The sequence below is a fragment of the Anthonomus grandis genome, chromosome 15 (genome assembly GCF_022605725.1).
Source record: "Anthonomus grandis grandis chromosome 15, icAntGran1.3, whole genome shotgun sequence".
Lineage (NCBI taxonomy): Eukaryota > Metazoa > Arthropoda > Insecta > Coleoptera > Curculionidae > Anthonomus > Anthonomus grandis.
Genome location: NC_065560.1, coordinates 8208140 through 8231394, shown reverse-complemented (window position 1 = coordinate 8231394; position 23255 = coordinate 8208140). Strand labels below are relative to the sequence as shown.

At 28.3% G+C, this 23255-nt stretch overlaps 1 protein-coding gene and 2 non-coding genes across 3 annotated transcripts; 2 read left to right on the top strand and 1 right to left on the bottom strand.

Moving 5' to 3' along the window:
• Nucleotides 1-1799: 1799 nt before the first annotated feature.
• On the top strand, nucleotides 1800-1919 carry LOC126745426 (U5 spliceosomal RNA). The gene has a single exon (XR_007663541.1). It is a non-coding gene; the product is annotated as a U5 spliceosomal RNA (small nuclear RNA).
• Nucleotides 1920-2948: 1029 nt separating this feature from the next.
• On the top strand, nucleotides 2949-3071 carry LOC126745427 (U5 spliceosomal RNA). The gene has a single exon (XR_007663542.1). It is a non-coding gene; the product is annotated as a U5 spliceosomal RNA (small nuclear RNA).
• An 8716-nt stretch (nucleotides 3072-11787) lies between these two features.
• Nucleotides 11788-13513, bottom strand: LOC126745046 (zinc finger protein SNAI2-like). The gene has a single exon (XM_050452728.1). The coding sequence runs from the start codon at nucleotides 13387-13389 to the stop codon at nucleotides 12277-12279; it is 1113 nt and encodes a 370-aa protein (XP_050308685.1). The 5' UTR covers nucleotides 13390-13513; the 3' UTR covers nucleotides 11788-12276.
• Nucleotides 13514-23255: the final 9742 nt, after the last annotated feature.

The window sequence follows — 23255 nt, the reverse complement described above, 5'->3', positions numbered from 1 at the left end:
ATGGAGACGATACGCCTTACTCCTCTCGCCTATACATAACAAGAACATTTTTTTTCACGGAAAAAAATATTCAACAAAGAAACGTGCAAACTCACGTTGCAATTTACCATTATGAATGCCTCTTTATGAAGATCAAAATATCAAGCATGCCGGGGTTTCTATAATCAATTATGAGGCGTATTCAGATTGGTATTGCATCTATCGGCAACATATTGTCAGTAAGTATTTTGTTCACTTTCGCTAATGTTGAAGGAAATAATTTAGATTTTCGAATTCGGTCTTGTCATCGTTTTAAATTAACGATTTTAAGCAACTTTTTGGTTTTTATTTAAATTAATTAAGACTTGGTTCATAGGTAGTATTCAGGTCAATGCACAATATTGGAAACATGAAGGAAAAATTTGATTTGACTCATATTAATAAGCTACGTCATGGAAGTTAGCAACAGAATCAGAAGCGAAAATCAATTTTTTACAGTCGCCCAGATAAGTTCTGCACGCCATATATTCTTTTCCATATTTAAGGAGTATTTAAGGAATATTTAAGGAGTAAATCTGATTTTAAATGTCTAAAATAAAGTTAATAGAATAACTATAATTACATACGTAAAAAAGGGGTGTAGATTTGATTTTTTTGCAAACATAAAAGATAAATGCTTGTAAAATAATAAATAGTTTAAAAAATCACAGTAATTGTTAAAAATGTTGTTAAACCTTTAAAGTTGGTGTATAAATAAAAGATAATAAAATACACCATATATCTCAGACATGCGTTTTTTCAGGGGATGAAAGGGTATAAGCCTCCCCCAAATACCTAAAAAAATCGTAGTAATCAGTAATAATTTTAAGCCACACCTAAATATTTTAAAAAATCATTGCGAGTCTCTGAGATATATGGTGTATTTTATAATATTTTATTTATACACCAAGTTTGAAGGTGTAGCAACATTTTAAACAATTACTCTGATTTTTTAAATCATTTATTATTTTACAAAAAGTAATTATTTATGCTGCAAAAAACACAAACCTACACCCCTTTTCTCTATATGTAATTATAGTTTTTCTCTTAACTTTATTTTAGAAGAAAAATTTGGTTTAATCCTTAAATAAGGAAAAGAATATATTGCATGCAGAACTTATCTGGGCGACTGTAAAAATTTGATTTTCATTTGTGATTCTGTTGCTAACTTCCATGACGTAGTTTATTAATATGGGTCAAATCAAGTTTTTCCTTCATGTTTCCAATATTGTGTATTGACCTGAATACTACCTATAAACTAAGTCTTAATTAATTTAAATAAAAACCAAAAAGGAGCAAAAAAATTGATTGCGTGCAGAACTCATCTGGGCGACTGTAAAAATTTGATTTTTGTTTCTGATTCTGTTGCTGTAGGCGGTAAATTTGGACAAGTAATTTTCGCTCAGAAAACAATTTTTTATTAAAGAAGCATCTGCGTTACCTGAATAAAATACAGAGTGTTTCATTTTATTATCATCATGAAAATAGATCAAAATATTTCGTGTTCAATGTGGGAAAAATAACAGTGACTGAATTGACATTAGGGTTAATTTTTAAGGTGATCCAAAGGTCTAGGTCATTCTCTTAAATGCAACCTCCTATTATTAATATCGGTATTTCAAAACCTTTTATGATGACTTTAACAAGGTTAAATCTAGGTTAAATGGGTTTTGAAAAATTTTTTTTAGTTCAAGCCCCTGAAATCAGATGGCGAAACAACCAACACGTTACCTTCGTGTCTTTGGCTTACTGATTGATTTCACTTGAAGTTGACTCGTTCGCTACCCTGGACTCTCTTCAAGCGAATAAATCTTTCGCCTTTTACTAAAGATTTCCGTGGAGAGGGTCAACATAAATGGGTATATTATTGAATTTTTCTTGTGCCCGACTGCCGTTGGGCCTCTTAAGGAATTAAAAATAAAACTTTGTGATTTGTCAAGAAGATTCGCCTTATTTGCGCTAAAATTATGTGATTCATACTTGAATGTGTGAGATCGCTATTTCCGAAACTAAAGGGGATACGATAAAAATAACCTTTAGAAAACCTTTAAGAAAATTATAAAATACACTATATATGTCAAAGATACGTTTTCTCAGGTGATGAAGAGGAGTAAGACAAACTTAAATATTTTAAAAAATCATTGAGTCTTTGAGATATATGGTGTATTTTATAATCTTTTATCTATACCCGAAGTTTAAAGATGTAACAACATTTTTAACAATTACTGTGATTTTGAAATTGTTTATTATTTCACAAACATTAATCATTTATGCTGCAAAAAATACAAACCTACACCCTTTTTTTCGTATGTATTTATAATTATTCTATTAACTTTATCTTAGAAACTTAAAATCAGATTTAATCCTTAAATATGGAAAAGGATATATTGCGTGCAGAACTTATCTGGGCGACTGTAAAAATTTGATTTTCATTTCTGATTCTATTGCTAACTTCCATGACGTAGTTTATTAATATGGGTCAAACCAAGTTTTTCCTTCATGTTTCCAATATTGTGCATTGCGTTACTGAATAAAATATATAAATACCTAAATACTAAATAAATAAAATATATAAATACATAACTGCGTTACCTGAATAAAATACAAGGTGTTTCATTTTAGTATCATCATAAAATAGATCAAAATGTTTCGTATCCAATGTGGGAAAAATAACAGTGACTGAATTGACATTAGGGTTAATTTTCAAGGTGATCCAAACATCTAGGTCATTCTCTTAAATGAAACCTCCTATCATTGATATCGGTATTTCAAAACCTTTTATGATGACCTTAACAAGGTAAAATCTAGGTTAAATGGGTTTTGAAAATTTTTTTTAGTTCAAGCCCCTGAAATCAGATGGCGAAACAACCAACACGTTACCTTCGTGCCTTTGGCTTACTGATTGATTTCACTTGAAGTTGAATCGTTCGCCACCCTGGACTCTCTTCAAGCGAATAAATCTTTCGCCTTTTACTAAAGATTTCCGTGGAGAGGGTCAACATAAATGGGTATATTATCGAATTTTTCTTGTGCCCGGCTGCGACTGCGGTTGGGCCTCTTAAGAAATTGAAAATAAAACTTCAGAGTTGTAGATTTGGGCGACTCGAATCATGCGTAACTACGAAGTTAGTGGTTAGTGATTCGTCGAGAAGATTCGAATTATTCGTACTAAAATTATGACTCGTACTTGAATGTGTGACTCGCATTTTTTTAAATGTTTTTTAGTTTGTTGGTTACAGGATTTCAGAAACTTACTTTTAATTAAAGTTTTATAGTTTGATGACTTGGTTTTTCAAATACCCTTTAAAGAGTGTACAATTTGTTTAGCTGTCATCAATTCATTTATTTAACAATCATCTTCCGAATAACATTATTGTTTCTAAATGTTAAACATCAATTACAACAACGATCTGACTAACTTTATAATAAATTTATTTTTAATAAACAATATAATATTGAATAAAAATAAATACAGAACTTATTTAAAATAAATAAAGGCTATTAAATAATATGTACCTAATTATGAAATAAATTGTTTTAGTCTAAATGTTACAATTTTTGGTTGAATGAATTGCAATTGTTAAATCTTTTATTTTTAAACTAAGATCCTCTAAATTTTGAGGCGTAGGTTGATAAACCTGGTTCTTAATAAAACCCTATATGGTGATCTTGTGGGCCAATTTATAGGATCGTTGTTACCAATCCAACAAATATTAACATGAATAAAAACTGGCGCGAAAGCTTGATGACTTCTGTCAAAAATATTATTTTTGTTTGGTAACCATGACAGCGAAGACTTCAATTACTATGACAGTCAATTAAATTGAACGGATAATATCAATAAGTATCATAATTTAGAACTAAATTTTTTAACACTTAGTTAAGGGTTCATCGAATTTAACACAAATAATCACTATATTCACTATATTAGTAATGTAAATATCTATAATAATATTATATAGTAAAACTATATAATAATCACTATAATAGTTAATAGTAGCACTATTATAGTTTAATAAGCTTAACTTAAAAATCGTGAGGAAAAGAATTGACATTTAAAAGTATTTAAGTGTTAAAGCACTAAGGAAAAATTCCTGATGATGGTTATTAATACTTTGAAACCTTGGGAAACATGAATGAGATACATCACTTTAAAGGATTAAAAAATGCTTTCAAAATAAGTTTTAAAAATTGCAGGTCCGTATTTAAAAAATGAAGTTGATAACCGTTGCCAAGATATTGTCATAAAAAAAATAAAGTTAATAAAACCAATAGTTTTGAATAATAATTAAAATAAAATAGATTGTAATTAAAATAAAATTGGATAGTAATTAAAATAAAATTTTGCGTTTTTTATAAATCATCCTGTAATTCACAAACTAATACACATTTTGGAACGATGTAAAAGAATTTAAAATAAGCATCAAAATTGACAATTTTTTCTAATCTAACTGCCCTCGTATCTCCTATAATTTCGGAAATAGCAATAGTCACACATAGCAAATAGGACACCCTGTATACATTTATACAATACGTATGTCACGGCGCACAGAGTCTTTTTCCACATATTGACCCACCCCTCTACGGAGGTGAGATCAAAATACTACTAAGTAAAAAAGTACTATAAGTATACTTTATACTACACTTTTGAGGTTTGACTGTATTTCAAATTTTTTTTCTTTTAGAAATGTCAAATTTTGACAGATAAGTTTTTTAATTTTCTATATATTAGCTCATAACTAAAAAGAGCCGAAGTTTTATAACATATTTGAAATCAGAATTATATCATATAAATTTTCAATAATTTTGGTAAAATTATTTATTTCCTGGTAAATGTCAAACAATAACAATGCACCGCCCACCAAGATCTTCGATATTTAATTTTATTAATGTTTAGAGCCCAATATTTTCAAAACCGTGTAATTAAAAGTAGTTAAACGATGTTAATTTGAATTCAGAAAATTCCTCTCTTTCTAACTTTGAAGTCACATGAGAAAAAACTGACTGATCTGTCAAAATTTGACATTTCTAAAAGAGAAAAATATTTCTGACATCGGAGTCAACATTTTAAGTAAAACCCCAAAAGTTTTGTATAAATTTTATTATTTATAATACTCCTAATTTGATATAATACTTCTTAAACTGAATGTGAACACCATTACGTCAAAATATCTATAAGTACAGTTTTAATTTTTTTTTACTTTTGTCCTAAACAGTGTTTTTCAATGCCTTTTCTCCCTCGAATAAATTTAATAAATTGAAATTTGAAATAAGTAGGGTGCATAAAGAAAAGCACTGTATAAACAAAAAAGCACAAATCTATTCGACAGATATCCAAAGATTTTTACTTTTTTGAAATATGAATGCCCAGTGGATATCCGTTTAATTTCTTAAAGAAATCAATTTATGTCTAGAGATTTATACAAATGTCACACGCCGGCCATAGAGCATTAAATAAAATTGTTCACTGATAAATAATTTATTGATGCTAAGAGATATAAAAAATAGAGTAGAGATAAGTCCAATGGATAGGGGCTTTTCCTCACCCATAATATATCCAGATAACTACGAATCAAAAACTGGACCAAGATTTAATTATTGTGACAGGACCATTAAAGGCTATTACCTTGGTTTTCATTTTAAATACATCCATTAGAATCATGCAATGTCATTTACAATAATTTAGTTAAACATAATTAACTTTTTGAGTTTAGCGGTGATAATATAATCTAGTTAAATTATAAATCTACAATGCTAAAAATTAAATTACCATGGTTACGGTATAGTTATAAAAGTATAATAATAAAGCTACTTTATATATGTATAGCTACAATAAAATTATAATATAAATTTGTATAGGCATATCATTCAATAAACATATGACATGCAATTTGACCAGAAAATTCGTTATATGGAATTTTTGGGTTTTAATGAAACTCTCTTTATATTCTGGGCGCTACTATAAAAGATCAAGGATATTTTCTATAAGACTAAAGAAATTATGTTAAATAAACCTACAACCATCAATTTAAATAAATAAAATATTTGATTCATAAACAAAATATGGTGCGTCGTTTTACATACAAATTTTACATTTCTATAAATAAAACATTTTTTTCTAATTGTCCATACTTGTTAATTAAAGTTTTGCGTCTTTTAATTCCAGTTTTACAGATATAAGCAAACATTGATAACATTTGGCTTAAACACTTTTAACAAATTAGTAACTAGTTAAAGCCAATAATTATTTTGAAATAACAAAGCAATTAAAAAACTGAAACTATTTATACTACCTCATACACTAGAATAGATACAAAAATGCTTGATAACTAGTAACCATATATAAACTTTAAAATAAAATACCTTAAAAACAGATAAGCCTACCATAGTTATATTTTTAAAATTAGAATAAAATATCACATTGAAGAATGGTCTTTTGATAAGACAACTTGTATACATGAAACTGAACTACTCATCAGATAATACAGCTGTGTTTATCAAACAAATGTTTTTACATAGCGATAAAAAAATATATATAAACTCACTAGGTTACATTGATAATGTAAAACAACTAAATTAATAAATTCAGGTTGTTGAAAATTAAATGTGGCTCAAAGTTAAAAACGTCATCGACACAAGATTAAATCGGGCTTTTCTTGGCTTTTGTAATTTCAGGCAGTTTGAGGCACTCATGTAACACTTTAACATTATTCGGTATATTAGTGGAATGTTATAGTTGATGTTGAATATCTGATTGCATACCAATCTCGTAATCTGTTCCTTAGAGTTTGTTGTGGGAGGATCAGGACTTATACAAGTCTTCTAATAAAAAAAACCTTCTTGGTATAAGATATCTTTACTCTAAGTGTTAACACTTACTAATAAACTAAAATCTAATCGGTACTGGAAATTTGTTAAAGACTGCCTGATTAAAAAAATACCGTTAGCGTTTAAATTTTTAAAACAACCTTGAATTGAAGAAAAAATATAAATATTTTTTGTCTCTAGTTGCTGAATAACAAATACCTTGTTATATTTATATTCACTATAGGCTCCCCACAAATATGTCTTGAATAATATTATTCTATAAACAAATCAAATTTATAGTTAGCTTGCGCCCGCGAACATACGCAGTTTCTGTCGGGTACCCTTTGATATTCCAGTGATATAAACGTTGTCAGTAACTCCGTTTGTAGTTTAAACATTATGGCTTAATACGACTCGTAATTTTCAAATAACGCACTTTGTATGGCATTAGAGGCCGTGCGTAAGGTGTCAAGCTCATTTGGTGTTGGTGTATTATATTGGTAATATTGTGGCTACAGCTTTAGATAATATATTATATATTAAAATACTATTAAAGGTGTTCAGTTTAAAATCATGTACACGGGGATATTGAAACATGTTAAAAATACAGGGTAGATCAGATGAGGAAATAACTTTTTGAATTATAGTCCTATGATCGGAATCTTTGGTGTGACACTTAAATAACGAGACTTACCACTAACCAAAACTCTTTATTTTTATTCTCGACATGTGTTTCGCTAACGATGTTAGTTAGCATCATCGGGAGAAGATCAAAAAGTATTTTTTTAAATTTAATTCTTAGTCTTCTCCCAAAGATGTTAACATCGTAAAATCTGTACATTCTAGTGCCATAATTGTGAAAATCTCAAAAAAACTCTCAATATAACATAGATATATTCAGGCAAAGGATGTTTTAATTTAAAAATAAACAAGATTAGTACACGCAGAACATTTAACATAGATTTATGCAGGAGTAAAATGATTACAATTAAAAGTCAGTCTTAGATTAATTTTTCATTGCAATAAATTAAACAGCAATGTGGAGCAAAATTACAAATGTAAGAGTGCAATGGCACTATACAACATTAATTTTATGTGCATTCATAAATTACTGGCGATTCTTGTTAAAAGTTCAACTTTTTTTGGAAATGTTCTTATTATGTAGTTACACCCAGATATTTATTTTCTTTTCATAAAGAATATTTGCTAGTAGTATAATCGTACATATACACATCAAAATGGTCTAAGGAACACTTAGAAAAATAGTTTTTTTCGTCTTATAAATTTTTATATATTGATATTTTCATACAGAATAGATACTACCTTTAATATTAAGATACCAACGAAGTAAAATAAATATTTGGGTACAAAAAATCATGCCAGAACAGCGTTTTTTGCTACTTGCACATTTTGTCGAAATAACGCAGATAATAATTTTTAAATTGTAACGCAATATCGCATTTTCTGTGGTTCCAACCGAACAATTGTGATTTAGGTTTTATTCAATAAAAATGGAAAGACGACATTTAACTCGAGAGGAAATGCTAAGAGCAGTCGGAATGCTTGAGGCAGGAACAAGTCAAAGAGACGTTGCAAGAGCTTTGGATACATCTTCCAGTGTAATTAACCGTTTGTGGACAAGATATAGAGAGACAAATGATGTTAGAGAACGGCATCAAGGCCCGTCGCAAGTTACCACACCTGCCCAAGACCGTTTTATAACTTTGCAAGCTCAAGGAAATCCCACGGTAACAGCCTCTGTTTTGGTTCAGCAGCTCTCACGAGTGAATAACGTCGAGGTTTCAGGTCAAACTATTAGAAACCATTTGCATGAGAGAGGACTTCATGCCAGAAGACCCCTAAGGGTTCCTCGGTTAACTTTAGGAAATCAAGGTGCAAGATTAACGTGGTGCCAAGAACATGTTAATTGGAATCAAGAAAGATGGGCCACAGTTCTTTTTACGGATGAGCCTCGATTTTCATTTTATCCTGATTCTGTAGAATTCGTGTCTGGAGAGAGGAAGGAAATGAAAGTAGTTTGCGTCATGCCCGGGAAGTAGTAAGGCAACGTGGTGGATCACTAATGTTTTGGGGTGGCATTGAACTTGACGGAAAAACGAACTTAATTTTTGTGGAAAATACAATGACTGGAATAAGTTATAGGGATAATATACTACTGCCTGTAATTGTTCCATATTTACGCGAAATGGGCCCAAATTCGTTGTTGCAACAAGATAATGCCCCACCACATCGAGCACGGCTTGTACGAATCGCTATTGAGGAAAATCAAATCAATCTTCTACCCTGGCCCTCTACCTCACCGGACCTTAATCCAATTGAGCATGTTTGGGATTGGTTAAAAAGGCAACTTCTTCAAGGATTTGAGTTTTTCAAAGCGCTCTGGAGCTTCGTCTTGCTGTGACACATGTTTGGGAGGAGTTGCCCCAAGAATTAATTAATAATTTAATTTTAAGCATGCCTAGGCGATGCCAAAGTTAATAATTAATAACAGAGGTGGAACATCTGGCTACTAGCTTAATTTGTATTTGGTAAATTTTTATTTTTATAATTTTTTTTAATAAGCGGTAATAAATGGGATTTTGTTCTTTATTTTTATTTGGGCCCTAAATTATAAGTAAATTATAATCTACAAAAAAAAGTTAATAATTATATTGTTATTTTATTCGAATAATGGAAAAAAATTACAATAATTAACTTTTTTCCAATCTTCTCAAAAATATTGACATATTTGTATGTGTTCCGTAGACCATTTTGATGTGTGTATTTTGAACACTTTAACTATATTATGTACATATAATAAAAATAATAATGGTCTTAAAACTTTTCTCTGCAGCACATGACAGATTACACTAATAATATCAGACATATAATTTATAAACATAACACAACGGACTATATTAGACAAGTAACACTACCCTAATTCGTAATTACTATAACTCCTAACTAAAATATTTCTATCAATAGCTTCATAATTAATGATTTTCCTATAATGAGCTCTTTCTTAAAATATAGAAATACCGTCAATATAAAATTATTACAGCCAAGGACTTTAAGAATTATAATATATTAACAAAAACAACAGATTCACGTGAATGATTCGCAAGAAAATCTGACTGTGCTAGTATGTCTACATCTAAATTATGCTTATTTCTATTGTGAAAATTTAGATTAAAATAAACAGAGGAGTATTCGTGGTAAATAATCAGAAAATCTCAAAAAAGTTTCATTTTTAGATGCTTTATTTAAAAGAAATATCATACTTACCAAAAATGTACCGGGCGATATTTTTTTTACAAAAAAATCATCCGACTTAGCCCGTGGGCACGCCCCTGACATTTCTAGGCCAGATGTGAGAATTCCAAAAGGTACCTCATAAAGTGACTAACAAAATGTAAAGATTTCAACAAATCCGGTAAATGCGTTTATGAGATATTAATAAAAAATCGATAAAAAAAAAAAAGTTTAACACCCTGTATCTCGAAAACGAAGCATTTCCGGACATATGTTTATATGAACTTTTTTACTTAAAATATGACAAGAAATCACCCCTTAAAATTAAAGTCATCACTTATGTTACACCCTGTATATATAAAGCCTTATCATCAACAAATTTATAGTGAGAATCATTAGTTTTTTACATTACAGATAATTAAAAATTTGCAGGACGTATTTAAATTTTACGAAGCAGCGCAAACCTATCGTTTCAAAATATTTTCTTACCTTGAAAAATCTTAATTCTTAGTTCGAATAAAGTTTTTTAATATAAATAGCTGCTTAAAAGATACTGAAGATTAATGGTAAATATTAAAAATGACCATAACTTACTTCTCAATAATAAATAAATTTTTTAGGTATTTACTATACATTATCGCCATAAAATATAAGAAAAAACAACAGCTCTATATACTAAAAAAATAATATTTCAGCCAAGTAAATGGTATTCCATTTAGAAGAAAAAGCAAATGTTTTTTGACGTTACCTACATTTAAAAAAAATAAATAAAAATCATTCGATGTCATTTATTTGTATATAAGTAGAAGTTTACAATCCTAATCAAAAAACAATTCCTTGAACAACAAAAGACTTGCACAATAAATCTTGTGAATGGTACACTCTATTAATTAATTAATTTTTAGTAAAGGTTAGCTTTGGTTTTGCGATTTTTAGGAATGTATTTAATGATGAAGTGCATCATATTAAATTAAGTTATGCCTTAGCATTTTGATTTAGGTCCATTGAAATAATTGTTGGTGAGGAAAGAAGGAAGGTCCTTAAAAATGAATTTAAATTAAAAATCTATGTAACGTCTATATTTACCTGTTTTTGATTTATTAATGCATAAAAAGTCCCCTTTAGGTTAAAGTTTTAATGATTTTGAAGTATGACCATCAACTGCATTACCTGTATTTTATATTCAATAATTTAATTAAATCTACGGCCGAGTATGATAAGTCAAAAACAGTTTAAGATAGAGGTATCCATCTGTAAGAAACTTCGAAGTTATACAATATTTAAAAATATTATAATAAATAGTGAATATTTAAAAAAACCTAACATTTATAAGGTAAATCTTTTATTTTTTATGCAATTGTTTTTTTTTCGTGCGATTTTTAAATTTTTTGAGCTATATTTCATTAGGCTTGTTTTTTTTAATAGCCAGTATTAAAAAAAGACTAAAAATTAATTTAAAGAAATAATTGTTTAATTATCTTTAATTAGTATTTTAAAGCCAAAAATCTTTCATAGTTTTCAAATTTTTATAAATATTTATATTATGAATATTTAAATGTAGTTTGAGGTCTTATTAAAATTTTTGAAACTGCTTAAAGTCATAGAAGCATCGTACAAAATGTTGCAATGAATTAATTGAAGTATTTATATGAAAATATTTGTTTTCGGTCTTATATATTTTCTGATTTAGGAAAGTAAATGATACACAGGTTTATAAAAAATGGATAACACTTTTTATTAAATAATTATATAAAATCTGTAAACGCTTAAAAACATCTAAGGATAAGGCACTATACAATGGCATAGAGAAATATAACATTAAAGAAATACGTTTTTCGCAGAAATACGCATTTCATATGACTAGAAAACAATTTGTGTCAATTTGTTTTTGGCACCACGTCATTTCAACATTTTTTTTTTAATTAACACATTTAGCTTTACAAATGGGTGGCCCAACTCAGCATCATTATAAACAAAATATTATACAAAAATATATTATTATTCTACTTATAAAACTTAAATTAATATTTACAAGATTTGTCATGATTTACTCAACTCTTAGTTGTACAAAGATGTATTGAATTAATATCGTCAGTCTTCTAACAAAGGCACGGAAATACTGTCATTTTTAGTAAGTACTGTGAAGGAACCAAATTATCAGGAATGTTTTTTTTTCTTTAAGTTAAATTAGTGTTGTGTTTAATACATCTTGTCCATGGATGTGCTATGCAAGAGACCAGGGTTTGATCCGGTGCAACCGCCTTCCGTATGTTTGGTCAACAAAGACATTCTGGAGAAGGTTTTACTGCATGTTGTACAAGAATATTTCTTGACATCAGAGTGGGTTTGTAGGTGAGCCCTCAGGTTTGATCTATCAGCAAACGCCCTATTACAATAGGTGCAAGAAAAAGGCTTTTCACCAGTATGTGTTCTGATATGACCCTGCAACAGCCATGGCCGGGAAAAAGCTTTACCACAGATGGTACACTTGCAGGGCAAAGTGTGGGTTCTGATATGCATTTTCAATGCTCCAAGACTGACATACACTTTTTCACAGTACTTACAACTAAAGGATTTTTTTGGTCCATCACCAGCAGCACAGTGGAACTGTCTGTGCTTCGATAAACCAGAGAAAGTACTGTAGCTTTTACCACAAGCTGGACATTGGTGTCTAATCTGTTGTTTTCTCTTGTCTTGGGTTAAATCTTCTGCTGATCCCAAAGCCATCGGTTGTGGTGGTGGTGAGTGGGTCGAGCTGCTGGGACTCAGAGAGCTCTGATCCATTGTAGAATATACTGTTGGTCTCAAGGCCAATGGTTGAAGAGGCTGATTTAAGTGATGGGGTGGCGATAAAGAACTTTCACTGTAAGGCGAATTGGGTGGCATGTACACTGGTTCGTGGTGGTAAGGATGATATGCCACTGGGTAATAAGCTGCTGGATGATAAATTGGAGCCACACTTCTATGCCAGGTTTGTGGGGCATATTCAGGACTGATTGGAGCTGAATATACAGCTAGAGGAGTCTCGACTTTCACTTGAGGCTCATGGTAAAAATGTGTCGGCGATGGAGGAGAATTTTGTGGCGAACTTGGCGGTGAATGAATCGAAATCGATGACACTGGTGATAATCTTGAGTCGGGTGATGATTGTGGCGATGAAACTGGAGATACCGAAGCCAGTCGGCCAGTTCTGCTCAGATCCTCAGGTTTAGTCGAAAGATTTTCAGGTTCATCACTGACATCTTCGAAAACGATTGGTCGCTTTTTTAGCGGACAATTAAGGTAGTTCTTAGCCATAATGGAAATAGGCATTTTAAAACACTTAAACACAAAAAAAGTCTGTTATAACAAAAAGATAATCCAAGGAGAGCACAAGCACTCGCGTATACGCAGACGACTATAATACTAAACTCGAGAACGTTGTACCTATCGGTTCGAAAGCTCGACAAACTATGATCCCAAGAACTTCTTCTGGGTAGGTTATAAGCGGGTCCCCACTTTTAATATCCACGTGCCGACGGGCCAATCACGAAAGGTCTGCGGTTTTTCGACCAATCACTGCGCTGGAAAGTGTGGTAGAGGGTATTCTTGAAGCAGGTGTGCTGAAACGGTATTGTGTTAAGGTAGTTAGGTGAGCTATGCGGCGGTACGGTGCTGTACGGTGTAGGTAGCTCGGTGAAGATTGGAGATGTTGTTTGTCTGTCTCGGTGCTTTAGGTTTTTTTTTTCTTGGCGAATGCGTGCGGAAATTGCGAGGATGGGTTGTGTAATTGGGCAGGGAATGCATTTAAATTTATATCGTATATTTGGGTATTTTGAGAAAGTGCGTTTAGTATAATCTCTTGGGTTATTTAGTCATGTTAGTTAGTATATCTCTGGGCGCAAGTATTTTAAATTCGTTTTTAAAATGTTCATAGAGCTTATTATATCCATTTAAATTATGCATGGAATAGTCCTATTTAAGTTATGCTATATAATGTAATAAATTTAGTTATCTTAAAATTAAAGCAAAAAAATATTATTTTACATTAAAATAGAGCCTTGAAATAAGGCCTCTTCAAATTTTACTTTCCCTTGTTTTAAGGATATTATTATAATTGCTAACTCACGAATAATAAAAATGAGGTGTCGTATTGACTTCAGATTTAAATAAATTAATAGGCAATAAAATTGGTATTTTTTAGCCTAATTTATAAAATATATATATTTTATGCTACTTCGTAATCTTAGTTATATTAATTTTATTTATATATATTTTGAATGCCATTTTACCGATAAAGCGAATTAAAGGGTGATATCTTTACTCCGCGAATAAATGGTAAAACTTAATAATTAACTTATTCCAGGAAGTTTTAATTAATTTTTAATTTCTTTTTTATAATAATTATAATTTGTCTTAATTGCCTTATTAAAAAACAGTGCTTTATGACAAAGAATTTATTTATTTACTAGCAAATATAATTATCAAAATATCAAATCATTCGGAAAAATTTTCGTATTTTGTTAATAATTAAAATACATAAGTATAAAATTATCATTATTTATATAAGGTAAAGTATGCAGAATTCTGCAATTGTATAGGGGTATTTTTTAGGTATACAATTTTTTTTGGTGAAAAAATCTTTTTTTAGTCTTAATATTAACTAGTAAAATCAAATTTTCATTATAATCCAACTAAGTCTAGTTGAATTTTGTAGCATATACGAGTCTTAAGGCTAAAATGTTTTTAGATACTCTTAGTATGATTGTAGTAATTTTTTTTGTTTGTAATAATATTCGATGCAAAAAACACAATAAATTTGGTATTAAATAGTTATTTCGTTTATATTTTCATCGATATTGACGTAAAAGTCAGGTCCTTTTAAGTTATGCTATTTTGCTATATTTATTTATGTCATATTTAAAACAAATATAAGTTATTTGAAATTAAATTGTAATTGATAAAAATTAAAATTGAATTAGAAATAAAGCCCACTTTCCCTTCCTTTAAGAATACTAAATAATTGCAAACTCACACAAATTAAAAATGAATGTCGTATCGACTTTTGATTTATATAATCTAATAAAAATTAAATTAAAAGAAAACAAAAGCTGTAACTTTTTATGATTTAATTATTGCAAAATTGTATTTTATGCTATCTATTTATATTAGTTGTATAAATTTTGTTCATATATAATTTGAATGCCAATATGAATTAGAAGGATTAAAGTGCTCTATTTTTACTTCATGAATAAATGGTAAAACTTAATAAAATACTTATTCTAAGAAGTTCTCATTTTTAGCTCATTAATCGCCTTATTAAATAACAATGCTCTTTGACACATAATTTATCTATTTATTAACCAATAAAAGCACACATATTTAAATATCAAACTAATAAAAAAATTGAATATTTTGTTTAATACCATAAAGCATATTATATTAAAATATGTGATATAAAAATATTCATAAGTATATTCAATGTTCATTTATGTTAAGTATGAAGAATTCTTTTATTATAAAAGGGTATTTTAATCATATCTGTAATAAAGTTGTTCTTGTTTTTAATTTAATTTTATCGAAAGACTATAACATTTTCAGCATAATTGCAATAAATTTTTTAACGTTCATATTTTTCATAATCTTATCTGTAATTAATGTCTGAATTCTTATTTTTCATATTTCATAAAAAATCAAAAACAAGATCGTGGTCGACACGTTTTTTTGTGTCAACTTTTAAAATCACAATATTAATATGTAAAATTCGTATTTGAAAACTAACCATTTATTTCTAAATTAAAATATTGAATATGGTTTTGGTTTGGCTAGAAAAGAGATTTCTATACATTTGCTATAATAAATTTAAATTTAAATTTAAAAGAAAATTAATAATTTTTTATATTAAATGTGAAAAATTAAAATTAAAATATCATTTGAAATAAAGCCTTAGAAAGACTTTGCGTTTTACGTTTCCTTGATTTAAAAATATTTATATATTTGAAAAATCGATAATAAAAATGAAGCAAATAAGATATAAGAAAAGATGTAAATTTGGGTATTTTGTTAGGATTTATAGTAAATATTCTTATTTTTAAGCCTTAGTACTATAATTAATAAGTACTATAATTTTTTTTTTTCAGTTTTTTGTTTTTATGATACTCAATACACCACATTATAATAGATTTGAGATCAAATATTAATTTCGTTTTTAAATTTTCATCGATGCTGGTATAACATTTTATTTTAAGAACTTATCATAAATATCATATTTATTTAAATTATGCATTTCTTAATTTTTTATAATATTCGATACAATCAGCACATAATAGATTTGGGATCAAATATTTATTTCATTAAGAAATTTCTATCCATACTGACGTAAAATTTTTTTAGGAACTTATCATAATTATCATTTCGATTTAAGTTATGCATGTAAATTTTACTGATCTAAGTTATACTAGCTCAAAGCTATTTCTTAAAAGATATGATGTACCTATGAACTCATTTTTAAATTTTTTAGGTGATTCTGCATCTAGGAGTTCTATGAGCATTGTTATTAAATGTTCCTTCCAACTAGTTAATAGCTATAATACTATTTTATTAACTTACTGTTAAATGTTTTTATTATTACTATTTTAGTTATTGTTTCATAAATAAAGGATATTTTGCATTAAAAAATTACATTTTACTTGTTTATAAATTTACCAAGTACTGTGTCCTGGCCAAGATTCTGCATTCTGAATACCTTTTGTTAATATTCATAACATTTAAGTTTTTTTTTTATTTCTTAATTTAATCTTCAAGAATTTCATTAGCTATAATCTTCACATTTTAGGATTAACTATTTACTCCATTTAAGAATTATTATCAATCTTCTGGTAACGGTTCCTAATAATTTATAGCGAATATCATACTCATTTAAATTATGCTATATTAAAATTTTCTAATTACGTACAATTTTTTAAAAACGAAATAATAATTTATATGGAAAACCACGAAGATATATTTTTGGAATTTAAGCCGTAATCACTTTAAGAATTCAGGATTCTTAATTTTTTTTAATTTTTCTAATTTTAAAATTCAGGATGAAATATTTAGTCGCTTGCGAAATAGACGTGTATGAAGGAGTAATAGGAGGTCCTGCTTAAAAATATTATGTGAATGAGATTATATAAATATATTATATTTCCGACTAAAAAACAAGCGAAACAAACTTGCTATATAACAATTAAACCAAATAAATGCTAAAACATTCGACCCACTCTGACCAATATGTTTTAGCAGTTAAACCAACCAACTGTAAACCGGCCACACGACCTGATGCGCCCTTATTTCAATTAATTAACAAACCGTTCGTCATTATGCAGATATACACGTATATTTTAAAATAATTTAAGCCCCGAATCGCCCTCCAAAAGTAGTATCGTTTGCATTAGATTATTAAAACTACTATTTCGGAAGCCTTTCTTTGGCAGATGAATTTTAAATGTAATATGATTGTGTGGGGAAAAGCATAGGCGTCACATATTTATTTCCCTATATATTCTTAATAAAAATTTAAATATGTTAAATAATATTCAAATATAACTGTATTTAATTAAAACCTTAGTATTATTTTTATAGGGGTTACCGGAATTGAAAATAAAAGTTTATTTTTGTACGTTAAACAACTAGCTTATTAAAATAGGAGATTGATGGAAAAAAATCCTTCGAGCTTATTATAAAAAATGTTGCTTAGATTGCGTATTTAAACGAGTACTTTCTTAAGACATGAACCTGATTCCAAAATTTTAATAAGAACTTAGGCTTTGTTGATTTTTGATAAATTTTTAATTTCAATTTTCTTTTAACACCTGTTTGATGAAATATCTGGCCGCATTACTGCAAGTCATAATTTTGTAAAATTTAATCAACTAATATAGACTTATAATAGATATAATATAAGATATAGACTTTTGATCTTCCTGGTTTTCCATATAAATTATTATTTAGATTTTAAAAAATGTTAAGTAATTAAAAAATATTATAGAATAAATTAAATGGGTGCACTGGCATGCATAATTTAAATGAGTATGATAATCGCTTTAAATTATTAGGAACCAGAAGATTGATAAAACTTCTTAAATGAAATAAATAGTTAATCCTAAAATGTGAAGATATCATAGGTAATGTAATTCTCGAAGATTAAATTAGGAAAAAAAAATAGGATGGAGGAATTCACAATTAACTTTAGTTATATATTATTTAATATAGGATATTTTTGCTATAACTGGTGTCAGCTAAAAACTTAATGATATGGTGACTTTTACAGTAAAATGGTTTAATGTGGCCTATTTTTTAAACAGAACTTCGTTCTAGTAGTCTTAGTTAGATACATTTTAAAGAAAATGATTACTATCTGTATTTTAGTAACTAGTGATATTTTATAATAGTAAACCTGGAAAAACTAGCATCAGAAACAAACATTTTCAAATACCAGTTTTATGAAATCTTAAGCACCTATACAGCTATCATAAGACATTTTATCCATACAGGTTTATGGGATTTTATTAGCAATACGGTAGAAATAGGATATTCTTCTGAATTTATTGAGAGATTACCATTTTTAAATAATGAGGAGAAGCTATATATTTTTTTCCTCCATGCACTGCATAGGTTATGAATGTTAACAAAAAGTATTTAGAATCTTGGCCAGAACACAGTATTTGGTGAATTTATAAACAAGTAAATTTGTAAAATGTAATTTTTTATTGCAAAATATACTTTATTTATATAACAATATCTAAATTAGTAATAATAAAAACATTTAACAGTTAATTAATAAAATAGTTTATTTAATTAATTAACTAAATAATATTTTCTAAAAAAAATTTTACATCAATATGGATAGAAATTCTTAATAAAATAAATATTTGATCCCAAATCTATTATGTACTTATTGTATCGAATATTATAAAAACCAGCACAAATATATATATAAATATATAAAAATATTTTTTGAGTCAGAAAAATACTGATGATAATTGATATGAGCTTACTCATAGATTATATACCTAAAATACTTCTGTATAAAATAGAGGAATTCTGCATATTTTACTTTGTGTAAATAAATTTTTTTTATACCTATGAGTATTTTAAAGTATATTATTTTTTCTAAATACATTGTTATATTTCATAATATACCTGAATCATAAAAAATAAACATTAAAACATATATCGCTATAACATTAAAAATATTATACCTTACAGATGCATTTAACAATACTAAACTAAACGACTAAAAAATTTCTTTGACTGAAAGTTTCAAAATTTAGTATAACTTAGAAAATATTATAGTATTATAGATTTACTTAAACTAAATTTGATCAATCAAGTTTAGTTTTAATAATTATTAATATTACTAAATAAATATTTTTTGACTTAAAATGATGCTAACGATATCAGTATAGATTTAGTTCACTTTATTTTAATATTATTTTAACGTATTTTTTAATGCACTGTAGTATTTTATAATACAATAATATAGACCCTAATAAAATCCCCAAATTTACATCTTTTCTTATATCTTATTTCCTATTAAATTATTTGCTTATGCATAATGGGAATTCAAAGGTAAGTTATTTGGTAAATGTTAATCAACTTTTACAAATCTTACCTCATTTTTACAGTATAAAGAAAGCATTAATTAGAGTGAAACATTAACAATTTTAAGATCCTTGCTAGACTTAGTTGTATCTTCAAAAGCTACTTGCCTACTTCAGTCAAATCTTAGTTATACGTCCCAGTATGTCAAAATTAAGAGTTTTAAGTCATGTGTTTTTAAAGGTAAGTACCTCTGATGTTCCACAGAGCTCCAATCTTAAACCACTCTACATGGTTTGGTTTACAATATTAAAAAAGCAAATAATTATTATTTACCGATGATTTTAAATAATTTTTTCAGATTTAATTAGAGAAGAATTGTCAGGCGTTGAAAGATAAATTTCATGATGTTGCGAACTAGTGCAAATTAAATAACTTCAGATTATTCAAATATCATCAGATTATATCAATATCAATAAGTATACTTATATATCATTCATTCTAAATGATGATTCCATAAATTTTATATATTCCTTAAATCGTAAACAATTTAAAATAGTGCTTTAGCAGAAGGATCTAGGAGTAATTTTTTATCCCACTGTTTAATTTTCTAACACATTTTATCTAAAGTAGAAAATGACCAAGAAATCTCAGGAGCTGAAGCAAATATCAAGTGCTGAAGTAAGCCTTTGTCTTTTTTACCAACCTTACAATATGAGTCTATTAGTTAGAAACTTCTAATAGTCTGTCTTTAAGTAGAAAATTTAAATATTTTTGTACGCTCTTTTTAGAATAGTGAAAAACAAAAGTCAGTTGCGTTTTATTTTAAGCAGCATGAACACTCACCATTCAAAAATAATTTATCTAAATTATCTACGAATTCATACATTGATTCAGGTAGTTTGAATCTTTTTAGGGCAATATTAATAAATAAAATGAAACAGAACTGAAGTGAATGGTAATATGCTCAGGTAATTATTATTGTATTTTATTGGTGTAGATAATTGCTGTGTTAATATGTGTATTGTGTCTTTATTTTCTTTTGAATTTCTTTTATTATTTGCCTCATCAGTAAATTTAATGGTATCTTATATTAGTACCTGTAATTGCCTTTATAGAAGTTAATACATATAACATATAAATAAACAATATGAAAAAAAAACGATATTTGTTACGCCACTGTAAGTAATAACTAGACCATACACCACACATCTCTGATGGCACGCGTAAAGCGAGACAGCTGCAAGCACCTTATTGGAAAAGAGACCGTTACGGGCACAGCACACCCTTAGCGAGGGGGTAGTCGAGCACCTCTCGCCCTGCTCACCCCACCCTGTCCCTTGCAACCAACCCCACTTGCACCTGGTGCCGACTGCAAGACTTGTCTGGCCAAGGTGACATGTGTAAAGGTATGCCTCGTATGTGTATGGTATACCTAGGGTAAGTGCTGATTTATTTTTTTCTCTTTGATTATGTGTATACCGGTTCAGCGTTTTGGTTTGGTGATAGTGTGAACAGATGTGTGGGACACCAATCTCTGGCATTTTTTGAGATTTTTACAAGTTGTGGTTGAATAATTTGATGATGTATGCAGCTGACAGGTCTTTTTACTTTATACGATTTTCCCTTACAATAAAAATAATCAAACCTGATGGTACTGGAGAAACCTCAGAAGAATCCGTAAAAAATTACAGATCAATCCTGACCATATCAGATATCCTATAGAAGAGTATTGGAACAAATTGTTACAGCGAGTCTTTTTGAGGAAGTTGAGCGAGTGGACTAAATGATAACCAATTGTGAACTTAAATTTAAAAATAGAGGTCAACACTAGAAGCGATATGAAAAATTGAGAATTCCATAGTTAAAATTATTGTATTATACCTTATGAATGGAACAGTAAGAGTAAATAGAGCAACATTGCTTGATGTAGAAGTGGCAGTTTTCTAAGGCTTAGTTCTAGGATAAGCACTGGAACATCCTATACAATATCCATGCAAAAACCATCCATTGAAAAAGTAAATATAAATCTATTTGCAATTAATTCCTAAATAATAAGCATTGATTAGAAATGGCTCCAGAAAAAATGCAGTCCGACTTTGGTTAAGCGTGATAGACGTTACTAGAAATGCAAATAAATTAACCTCTTATTTAGGGTAATACAGCAGTTCTCCTAGCACGTCTTATACTTATTGGAAAGTTTTGAAAACGAACGAACAAGGATATATACGGGAAAAAAAGCGAGGGGAATAAAACTAAGACAAGGAGTAGCAGGAATTAAAAAAGAAAGAAAAACAACAATACAATATTGCAAGAAAAATGGGAGACAACTTGAGAAACTGCATCATAGACAAAAATTCTGGATCTGATTATGATGAAGTAAGTGATTACGCAATTCTTGACAAGTCACAATGATTTTAAAAATTATTTATTTAAATTTAAGAAAAGAACACAACTATTATGCATACAGCAGACCAGCAACTCTTCTACTGTGAACGAATTTACCATTTGCGAATACTTGTTGAACTTGGAATTGAAGAAAGATGATCTACTCGAGATCATGGTAAAAAGCACACAAAACGGGGAAATAATTACCTGCATGATGAAGAGAATGATTGATATAAGGGAAAATGAGGAGAAAACTACGAAAACTGCATAAACGACACACTGTCAAACACGCCAGTACGAGTGTAAACATTTCTTACAGTGCATTTCTATCTATAAAAATGTCTTTCTTCTATTTGCTATTTTATAAAATACTGAGCATAGAGTATAATAATAAAATACTTAAAAATTAAAAAATCTATACATACGCCTAGCAGAATCTTCGCTTCAACTTGGTAACTTTTTCTTTAGCATTTCTTTTTAATTTGTGGATATGAAAAGTAAAAATATACAGTCCTGTTAATGATTTTTGCTTAAACCATAACTGCTCTTTAATGATTTTAGAACGCAAAAAGCAAAGAATAAAGTTTGTAACTAAATTTTTAAAAACTTTATGCAGAATTTATTTAAGACTCAAAATATCATTTTGAAGGTAACTTATTTAAGTATTCTTTTTGTTTAGATTTATAGATAATAGTATTCGAATTTACAATCAATTTTTAGTGTAAATTCTTTAATTTTTTTATTAAAGCAATAAAAATTTAATAAATTAAAATTAATTTTAAGATTATGTTCATACCCATTTAAATTATGCATGGAAATGACCCAGTTAAGTTATGCTATATTATTAACAAACTTAGAAAAAATGGTATACATTTCGAATATTTTTGGCCAAGTAAAGTAAATACGTAATAATAATTGAATTTACCTTAATTTAACTTTATAAAGTCGATAAAGAAATTTTTTAAATTATTGTTTTGTATTTACTTATTAAACAAAAATTGAATAAAAAAAATTGGTTCCGTTTTAGATTAAAATAAGGGTTCTGACAAAGTCTATTTGATTCACGCAAACTTATCAATAAATCCACTAAAATTCATTGAGTGGTTTAAGAATAACAGGTTTTTATTTAAGAAACTACAAGAAATTTAATTTAGCAATAATTTTGGTATACAAAAAAAATTAAAATTTTATCAAAAGTGGTATTACACTAAACAACTTTCTTATTAGAC

What these genes read in the sequence shown, in the direction of transcription:
- LOC126745046 (XM_050452728.1), bottom strand. Translation starts at nt 13,389, where the DNA reads ATGCCTATTTCCATTATGGCTAAGAACTACCTTAATTGTCCGCTAAAA.